The sequence below is a fragment of the Carcharodon carcharias genome, chromosome 1 (genome assembly GCF_017639515.1).
Source record: "Carcharodon carcharias isolate sCarCar2 chromosome 1, sCarCar2.pri, whole genome shotgun sequence".
NCBI lineage: Eukaryota > Metazoa > Chordata > Chondrichthyes > Lamniformes > Lamnidae > Carcharodon > Carcharodon carcharias.
In genome coordinates this window covers 42,655,217-42,665,793 of record NC_054467.1, presented here as the reverse complement: position 1 = coordinate 42,665,793, position 10,577 = coordinate 42,655,217, and the positions used below count along the sequence as shown (strand labels likewise).

Genomic DNA, 10,577 nt, shown 5'->3' with positions numbered 1-10,577 from the left:
AATATTCAGAAACTGGAATTTCTTTGTAACTATTGGAGTGCAGCTCAAACTCACAAATTTCTAACAGGCAAGAACAGGCACTGAGTCAATAAAATATATAGCTATTTCAAACATAAAGAGATATAAATAATATGTACTTTTAATAGTACAGCAAAAATGAGTTTTATCCTGTTCGATGAACTTTGTTTTAAAAAAAATTAAAGATGGCTGCACATCTAGATGCACTCCCAAGTAAAAGCTTAAAGGGAAAACTGCACTGGTTGAAGTCTTAGCTGGCACAAAGGAAGATGGTTGTGGTCCTTGGAGGCCAATCACCTTAGCCCCTGCAGGACATCGCTGCAGGACCTAAACCACATTCAGGCTTGGGCTGATAAGTAGAAGTAACATTCACACCAAACAAGTGCAATGACCATCTCCAACGAGAGACACTCTAACCTTCTGCCTTTGGTGTTCAATGGCATTGTCATTGTTGAATTTCCCACCATTGACATCCTGGGAGTTACCATTGACCAGAAACTTAAATGGATCAGCCACATAAATACTGTGACTCCAAGAGCTGGTCAGAGGCTGCGATTCTGCAGTGAGAAATACATCACCTGACTCTCCAAAGTCTACTCAACATCTCCAAGGCATAAATGAGGAATGTGATGGAATACTCTCCATTTCCCTGGATGAGTGCAGTTCCAACAACCCTCCAGAAGCTCAATACCATTCAGGACAAAGCTGCCAACTTGATTGGCATCCCATCCACCACCTAATAAGCATTCACTCTTCCCACCACTGGCGCATAGTGGTGCAGTGTGTACCATCTCAAGGTGTAATCCTGCAACTCACCAAGTCTCCTTTGTCAGCAGCTTCCAAGCCTGCAACCTCCACCAGCTAAAAGGACAAGAGCAGCAGAGGCATGGGAACACCACCAGCGGAAAGTTCCCCCCTAAGCCACACACCATCCTGACTTGGAACTAAATTACTGTTCACTGTGTCAAAAACATGGAACCCCCCTTCCTAACAGCATTATTGGAGTATATACGCCACATGGACTGAAGCAGTTCAAGAAAGTGGCTCACCACCACCGCCTCAAAGCAATTAGAGATGGGCAACAAATGTTGGCCTTGCCAGTGACGATCACATCCTATAAACAAATAATAAAAAATATAGTAACAGAATGGTTAAAGCACAGAAGGAGGCCATTGGTCCCATTGTATCTGTACTGACTCTCTGCAAGAGCAACTCAGCTAATCCCACTTCCATCCCTTTCCCCGTGGCTCTGCAAATTTTTTCCCTTCAGGTGCTTATCTAATTCACTTTTGAAAACCAGGATTGAATCTGCTTCCACCACAATCTCAGTCAGTGCTTTCCAGATCCTAACCACACACTACATAAAAAAAAGTTTTTCCTCATGCCGCCATTTTTTTTCCAATTATCTTAAATCTGTGCCTTCTAGTTCTCAACCCTTCCGCCAGTGGGGAACGGCTTCTCACTATCTACTTTTTCTAGACCCCTCATGATTGTGGACACCTCTTTCAAATCTCCTCTCAACCTTTTTAAGCAGAGCAGTCCCAGCTTCTCCAATCTACCCATGTAACTGAAATTTCTCATCCCTTCATCTCTAGAACCATTCTTGTAAGTTATTTGTGCATGCTCTCTCAAGCTTTCACATCCTTCCTAAAGTGCAGTGTCCAGAATCCAGCACAATATTTCAGTTAAGATCGAACCAGTGTTTTACAAAGGTGCATTATAGCCTCCCTTATTTTTGTATTCTCTGCTCTGTTTATGAAGCCCTGGGTCATGTATGCCTTTTTAATCTCTATCTCCAGCTGTTCTGCCACCTTTAACGATTTTATTTTTCAATCTTTTCTTGGCTTGCTATATTATGGAAATTTTCTTCTAAAACAATGGTAGTTGCATTTAAAGTGAGTGATCCCGCTGTGTTGATTTGTAACTGTTCAGCAAATGTGATAATCACTGATTAAAACATTTTCAAAATTAAAAATGAAAGGCTATTGCATTGATTTAATAAAGTCCTTTAAAGTTCATACCCAAAATAAAATAATGAGCATAACTAGCACTTAGGAATATAAATGATTGTGAGCTGATCATCATTTACACTCTTGTGTTAACCAACTAATTTCTCTTGAAGGTTCATCAACTGGATTTGGAAGCCCTCTCGGAAGAAGCCGACATAGTAGTAGTCAATCTGATCTTTCTTACTCCAGCACTACTGCATCAGGCTTGAGCTTTACAGCTTGTATGTCAGATTTCTCTCTGTATGTTTTTCACCCATATGGAACTGGCAAGCAGAAAACAACAGTAACTGGCTTGACTCCTGGATCAAGTGCTCCTGGTAAAAAACCCATTATAGTTTCTGCTTCTTTTGTGTAACTGTTACTGTATTGCTTTTATACCATCTTGTGTGTACTAATATTTTTGCTGCACTTGGTGAAAATTTTTATAACTAGTTGTTATAAAAATTGCATTCTAGTTCTTGATAGTTTCCATTATAATTAATACCTGTCCATTCTGTGTGTTAAGGCTGTTTTAAAAAAAAATACTAAAGTGGTACGGTCAGTATAGATTCGTGATGATATAATTATATTTGGTTATATACGTAAATGCCTGTTTTCCAACATAAGCATTTGTCAAACATGTATATTTGTTATCTCTGCAAACAGCTGCAGAAGCTGAAGCTTACGCACTGCTGGAGTGCTGTGGAACCCAACACAAATAATAATTATTTCAATTTCTACATTAAGTTTTATAGTATTAGGTGCTGCAGTGAGTTAATATTGAAGATCAAGCTATAGCACTGCTTGAATTCTTATCTGTGATTCTTCACATGGTGAGTTACAGACTGTAGCCAAGTAATTCTGACAAGATGGTAAAGGAGGAAAGAAAATTTAAGTGAGTCTATATAAGTTAACCCTAATACATTTTCACTATTGAGGAGACAGATTATCAGTCCACTTGGGAAGACCTAATGTTGCAAGGTGGAATAACTTAAAAATTGGAAATGGAATAGAAGTAAATGATTTATTGATTAATTTCTCATGCTGTAGGTGCTGTTGACGAAGAAGCCTGTTCTGTCACCGGCCGTAAGGATTCTCTGAGTATTAACCTTGAATTTGTGAAAGTCAGCTTGTCCAGAATGAGACGATCTGGAGGGGGTTCATTGTTTGACAATCAAACACCAATCAAAATTAACAACAAAATGGAAACCACTTTAATTAATATCTCTGGTATGACGAACAATTTTGACTATTTCCACTTCAGTGTAATAGAATTATTTTTATTTGTTCTTTATAACTTTATATTTTATGGATAACAGATAGTCAAGGGAAAATTTAGAGGATCAATTTTAAGTTAAAAAAATCGTAATGGAGACACTAATAGAACACATCTCTAGGGCCTGATGGTTTCCACTCCATGGTATTAAAATAAATAGATGAGAAAACTGAGGCGAAAGATCATAATTTTCCAAAGCTTTGTGTGGGTGTCATATCTATTGAAAATTTCAAGATTGTGGTTAATAGATTGTTATTGGGTAAGCATAACATGAGATATGGAACAAAGATGAAATTGAGGTACAAATAATGTATTATCAAATTGAGTAGCAGAACAAACTCGAGGGGCTGACTGGCCTACTCCTATGTTTCTATATTTGCTTAATATTCAAGATCCACTAATTCTTGAGGTAAGTCCCATGACATGTTGGATATCGCAAATGAAATAAATTGGATATTCCACTAATCTCCATTGCATATCCTGACTGTACAAAAGGTTTGAGAATACTATATTAAGAGTCAAGTATCCAATGAAAATTATTAGAAATGTGCTTTAATCCCCTCATTTTATAAAGTGGTGACCTTTTCTCTCCACATGCAAGGTGATATTGTGAAAATTCCTGCTTTGTAAACACTAAATTTACATATTGTTTTTCTCACAGCTGAGTCATTGAGCTAATTTTTAAAAAAGTTTATTTCATGCAATAAAAATTAGAAAATTGAATATGTTGCCAAATATGTAGTTGGATGCTGTAAGAAATTCAGATCTTAGCAAGGCTAAATATGCTGGTTAGAGCCTATAGTAATCAGAGAAAGGGGAAAAATTGTTCTAATTTTATTGCTATTGTAGGGATAGCTTCTTGCTATCAAAGTACCACAAAAAAGTGATAATACAGATAGGAAATAGGAACATAGGAGCAGAAGTAGACCATTCAGCCATTTTAGCCTATTCAGTTAGATCATGGCCGATTGTCTACCTCAATGCTACTTCTCAGTGTTTTCTCCATATCTCTTAATGTCATTAGTTACCAGAAATCCATCGATTTCTGTCATGAATATGCTCAATGATTGAACTTCCACAGTCATCTAGGGTCGAATATTCCAAAGGTTCACCGCCCTCTGAGTGAAAAAATTCCTCCTCATCTCAGTCTTAAATGGCCTCCCCCTTATTCTGAGACTATGCCCTCTGGTTCTAGACTCACCAGCCAGGAGAAACATCCTGCCTACATCCACCCTGTCACACCCTGTAAGAATTTTGTAAGTTTCAATGAGATCACTTCTCATTCCTTGAAACTCTACGGAATACAGGCCCAGTTTCCTCAATCTCTCCTCATAAAACAATCCCGACATTCCAAGGATAAGTCTGGAGAACCTCCATTGCACTCCGTCTTTGGCAAGTATATCCTTCCTTAGATAAGGAGACAGTACTCCAGATACAATATTACCAAGGTTCTTTACAATTGCAGCAAGTCATCTTTACTTCTGTACTCAAATACCCTTGTGATGAAGGCAAACGTACCATTTGCCTTCCTTATTGATTGTTGCATCTGCATGCTAGGTTTTAGTAATTCATGAACAAAGACATCCAGGTCCCTCTGGACATCAAAACTTCCCAACCTCTCTCCATTTAAGGAATATTCTGTCTTTCTGTTTTTCTACTGAAGTGGATAACTTTACTCTTATTTACATCATATTTCACCTGCCATGTTCTTGCCCATTCACTTAGCCTATCCAAGTCCGCTTGATGCCTTCTTGCATCTTCCTCACAACTTACATTCCCACCTAGTTTGTGTCATCCAGCAAATTTGGAAATATTACAATTGGTCTCCACATCCAAATTATTTATATAGATTGTGAATAGCTGTGGCCTTAGCACTGATCTTACTAGTAACAGAGATTGATCCATTTATTCCTACTCTCTGCTTTCTGTTTGTTAACCAATTCTCAATCCATACTAGTATATTACTCCCAATCCCATGAGCTCTAATTTTGCTTATTAATTGAATTTTACTAGTTGAATTTACTGCACAAATTGGAAGTTAATGCAAGGATGTTTCTGCATGGTTTTAATTTTCTGTCTATAACTCCCAAGCTAATCTAATTTGTAAGTGTTGTTTCATAGAAGTTTAGTGTTTTAATTTAATACTTCAAAGCATATCAAAAATTTGAGATATTTGAACATTGACTCCAGAGTGAAACGTGTTAGGTTTTTAAAAAAATCAAATCTGTCTTGCTCATCGACAATGAGGATAAAATGATCTTGCTCAAATTAACATTTTTTGTGACAAGTGTCTAAGCTTTTGATTATAGTAAATATAAATTAACTGTTTACTTTTTGGTCTGCAGCTGTCTGTGATATAGGGTCTGCTTCCTTCAAGTATGACATGCGTAGACTTAGTGAGATTCTAGCCTTTCCAAGAGCTTGGTACAGAAGAAGTATTGCTAGGCGCCTCTTCCTTGGTGATCAGACGATCAACTTACCAGGTAAGTTTATGTAAAAATCAATGTACAGTTAAAAGTGTTTGGAGAAAAGCAAAATGAGCAACTTTACATTGATAACTCCTGAACTGGGTCAAATTTTTGTTCATTTTTTTATTGATGCACATTTTAATTATAAAGATGTCATTATTTTTGTCACCTCCATTTTACTGGATATTTCATTTATTCTAATTTTCTCTCTTTCTTATTTTCTTCCACAAAGTTAGCATCCCCTATATTCCACTTAATTCCTTACCGATATCTGTTCAGAATCACTATAATTGCCATTCCTTTGTGAACCCACAAGAGGGTGGTGGGGAGGTATTAGAATTGCAGGAATCTAATGAGAAGAAATGAGCAACATAGTACTTCATAAATAAAAGAAATGAAAGAGACAATGAGGTTTAGTAGACTTGATGCTCAAAATATTCAATCACTCCAGAGTAGGAAACATGGAATGCTAAATGATATAGCCAAAGTATTACAGATTAAGTTGTGCTGTGGTTTGCCCTGGTCAGACAAAACCCTGAATATTTTGTCCAGCTGTCGTCAACAAGCCCATAGAGGCAATGTAGTGATAGATCACTCATGTCAGAAGATGGAATAAGGAAAGACAAGAATATCATGCTTTTTAGCCTTGAAATAAGGCAATTAAGATGTGACCTTTCAAAGGTATATTTAAGAGTAATTAGTATGGACGATACAGAATTACAGTGCAAATGAATCATGACAGTAATTAAAGAAACATGGGTGCAAATGATAAAACATAAACTTAAGACTGATGTCATGTAGTTCTTCATATGGAAAGACCAATACCAAGTGGTTTCCAAATAGATTAATGGGGGGGGGGAGGGGGGAGAGAAGGACTGCAATTCTTTCAGAAACAGTTGGATGCTGTGATTAGAAGACAGTAAGATCATTTTGGGTGAATGAGCTATGATAGGCCTGAATGAAGAAAGCCATTGGCCCATCTTGTGGCAGGTTTTCCATCCTTCACCATACATTGTTGAGTTAAAGCTGCATACAATTTCAATGAAATAATTATTACAATAAATACTTTTGACAAATTACTTCATACTATAATCCAAAAAATATGGAAACTTCTGACTTGAAAGGAGTTGCTCAGAACAGATTGTGCAATCCAAATTTTGTTACTGAATGGTTTAGTGAACTAGGATTTAAAAATAAATTCAAATACCTATTTATTATTCATTCATTCATTATTTATTCCACATCCAAATTGGATAGTTCCATAGTGCCACAAAGAAAAATTAGCTAATGACACAAGCCCTTTCAAATTTGCACCACTTGTAGGCCTTCTGCTTGACCCATTGCGGTCTTTCTGCACATGGTGCTCACATGATGAGTTCTAGATCTTTGTTTTGATCCATTGGTTCTGGAAACATTTAACTCTGTTGAAGTCTAAAGCCCCAAATGTTTAGTATATAGGAAGCCTCTTTTAAGGTATAACAGGTGCTGTTCTTGGCATGGCTTTCTACAATCCTTGTTTGATGTCCAGTATTGATCTCCCTGCTTACTAGTGAAGAAGGAATGATGCATATGTTGAGTTGTGATGTTAATGGTATATAATTCTGCTGATGGCCTCCAGCACCTCTTAGAAGCACCTCATTTGAACTGCTAAATCTATCCTTGGTCTATCCTACTAACATGGTAGTTGCTACACTACATGATGAAGGGTGTTCTCGTTATGAAGACAAGACTTCGTAAAGTCTGTACCAATGCTAACGTAGTCCGTAACAGGTAGATTGGTGAGATTATGTTGGTTCCTTTACAATTCCACATAGCCCATTCTGGCAAAAGTGCCTCTCAGAGCTTGGCTGGCTCTCCTGCTGATGGGATTACCAAGCCACTCTGGTTGACATTGAAGCCCCCTTCCCATGTGCGTTCTGTGCTCTGGCTTCCCTCAGTGATTCATGCAAGTGGTATTCAACAAGCAATCTGACAATTTAAACAGTGGAGATGTCAAGAGAAATGATCTTGAGATAGGGCTGGGTGTTGTCAATGTACTTGTGCTTTTGGATGATGTCACTGAGGGACAAAATATATATGAGAAATAGAAGCGGACCAAGGATAGATTCTCGGGGACACTATAGATGAATACTGCAGGAGCAGGAGTAGAAGCCACTTTAGGCAACTCTTTGGCTACAACAAATAAATATGTAACCATATCCTCTCTTCTTTTATGACTTATGTACCTGCCTGGATTTCCCTTAAATGCGTCCATACTTTTCAACTCAACGACTCCATATGGTAACAAACTCCACATTATATTTTATCTCTGGTTAAAGAAGCTTCTCCTGAATTCCTTAATGGAGTTATTAGTGAATATCTTATATTTATGACTCTGCATTAGGACTCACAGAGTGGAATCTTCTGGGCCCGCCTCAAGTGAGAAACTTGGCAGGCGGGGGAACTTAATTTAGTGGGAGGCAAAAAATCAGTTTCCCAATGGCGGGATGAACTTTTGCAGTAATGTTCTGGGAACATTAAAGGTGGGTTGAGCTTCCTGACAAAAAGTGGCAGGAAGCTCTTTTGCATGTATTTGCATGTCATGCATGCTCATCAAAAGGCTAGCTTGCCAGAATTAAGTGCCCCCTCCAAATTAAGTTCTCCACTAGCGAGAAAGCTTTGTGTTCAGATTCACGACTGCATATACATTGCATGCACCCGGCGAGGACTTTGGCGTGAGTAGCCGCTGCTTTGTCCTTCTTGGGGACCGCTCATAAATGTAAGCCACTTTGTTGAGATTGGGTGCGGGTAGTCCAAGCTGTGAGGAGGCTGGACAAAGGAGGCAGGATGAGCGGGGAAAGGCAGGAAGGTGTCCAGGGAAAGAAGGCAGACTGTCTGGTGCTGTTTAAGAGGAGCTTCACTCTTTTAACCCTCACATTGTTCTTTGCCACTCACATAGCCTGTTGAACTCCACTTGAGACTTTGCATCCACCTCACGTCTCACATCAGGGCAACAGCAGCAGAAGATGCAATGACTTTCTGCATATTCTGCACATACTCTGCCCAGACTAATGCTCTAGGGGCATAGGTTCAAATCCCACCATGGCAGCTGGTGTTGAATTTGAATTCAATTAATAAAATCTGGAATTAAAAGCTGGTCTCAGTAGTAGTGACCATGGAACTGTTGTTGATTGTCCTAAAAGTCCATCTGATTCACTAATGTCCTTTGGGGAAGGAAATTTGCTGTCCTTACCTGGTCTGGCTTATATGTGACCCAGACCCATAGTAATGTGGTTGACTCTTGACTGCCCTTTGAAATGGCCTAGCAAGCCAGTCAGTTCAAGGGCAATTAGGAATGGGCAACAAATGCTGCCCTTACCAGTGACATCCATATCCCATGACAGAATGAAAATAAATCATTCTCAGAGCTCAGAACTTGGTGAGCTGCAAGTAATGGAGGTCACTGGCCACACAGTCACAAATGATGGCCAGTGCTTAAGCATCGTATCTGTATATTCAGTGATCCCAATGCTGATAATGGGAGAGAAGTAACTCTAAGTGAGGACATTATTGGACTCTGATGGGAGACCAAGTTTCACACCCCAAAATGCTTGCCACCATTGAAGAAACCAGCAGTAATATGAGAATCCAGGAAACTTCCAAACAGTGCAAGTGAACATATATTTACAAGTGCCAAAAGTATATACAATGGTTGTGCACCCATGCCACCTATGTGCCTTGAAAACTTATAAATCTTCCTTTTTCTATCGCTATGCCTGGGCGCAGCCCTGACATCCGCAGCTGAGGTGGAGGCAGCCTGCTGATTGCTATGCCATGTTGACTGTGTTGACTTTTGGCAGGTGTCCTCTGGTGGCCTGAGGCCTAAAGGGGTTCAGCCTACTGAGGGGCTCCTGCTGTGGTGCAGGTGCACCCTCCTCGGCCTGACTTTCTAGAGGCGATGGAGTCACTGGCAGAGCAATCTTGGAGTGTCCTGGAGTGAAGCCCCTGGGTTGCCTAGCTGGTGCTCCTCCTACCTGTCGGTCCACAATGGCACCTCCCTGACTCCTTGAGGAGATAGAACACCTGGAGGGAGTTTGATGTGCCTCAATCCCCTCTTGCCTAGCCGCTGCTGCCCTGCACTCACAGTTAGAGTGACAGAGTGCAGGTTCGAGTGCATATCCAGCAGCAGCTGTGTGGAGACTGGGTCTCCAAGGCAGCTGCCACCCTTTCCATGGAGGCAGCTAAGGGCTCACATGCAGGAGCCAGTACAGCAAACAGGACAGACGGACTGTTCCAGCCTTCAGTCCAGTCTGTAGACAGCTTCTGATATCTCTGCCTGATGTTCCCCTGCCTGTCTCTGCAACTCCAACATGCCCCATTCTCATGGCCAAGTCTAGAGGTTCAACACCTGCATGGGGTCCACAGGGGCCTGATCTCCAGCAGTCCTCCAAGTGTCAGAGACCTCGGCTGTCACTTCTTCCGTCAACTATGGACCCATGTCTGTGAAGTGTTCACCAGATTGTGTCCCTAAGCCTACTCTAGGATGTGCACCCACTGAGGTGAATGCCTGTGTGGTGGTGGAAGATGCAGGTGAACGTTGTTATGGTGCATCCTCTGATGATTCAGAGTCATTATCCTCAGGTTGGAGCTGGATCGGTGGGTGGTCTACCTTCTTTCCTTCCCCCTTTTCTTGCTGGTACCTGGACAGGAAAACAGAACGATTTAGTGGATGCCTAAGCAGGCTCCCTTATTAAAACAATGGGCAAGATCATCTCAGATTTGCACTAAATGCAGTAGTGGGAGGAAAAAACGGCATTTTATCCACCAGCCACAATGGCGGCTTCTCAC

The 10,577-nt window shown here is 40.2% G+C and overlaps 1 protein-coding gene across 8 annotated transcripts in view; it reads left to right on the top strand.

Annotated features, from left to right (window-relative positions):
• The window catches only part of kiaa1109 (KIAA1109 ortholog), a 527,093-nt gene that overhangs the window by 473,146 nt on the left and 43,370 nt on the right, over positions 1-10,577 (top strand). For 7 of the 8 annotated variants that reach the window (XM_041196895.1, XM_041196846.1, XM_041196853.1 and 4 more), the window contains 3 exons: positions 2,141-2,344; positions 3,057-3,236; positions 5,628-5,765. In XM_041196895.1, the coding sequence (XP_041052829.1) occupies positions 2,141-2,344; positions 3,057-3,236; positions 5,628-5,765 (522 nt within the window). Of the gene's footprint in view, positions 1-2,140; positions 2,345-3,056; positions 3,237-5,627; positions 5,766-10,577 lie in introns of those variants that run through there. The other variant, XR_005944164.1, reaches the window with a different exon arrangement.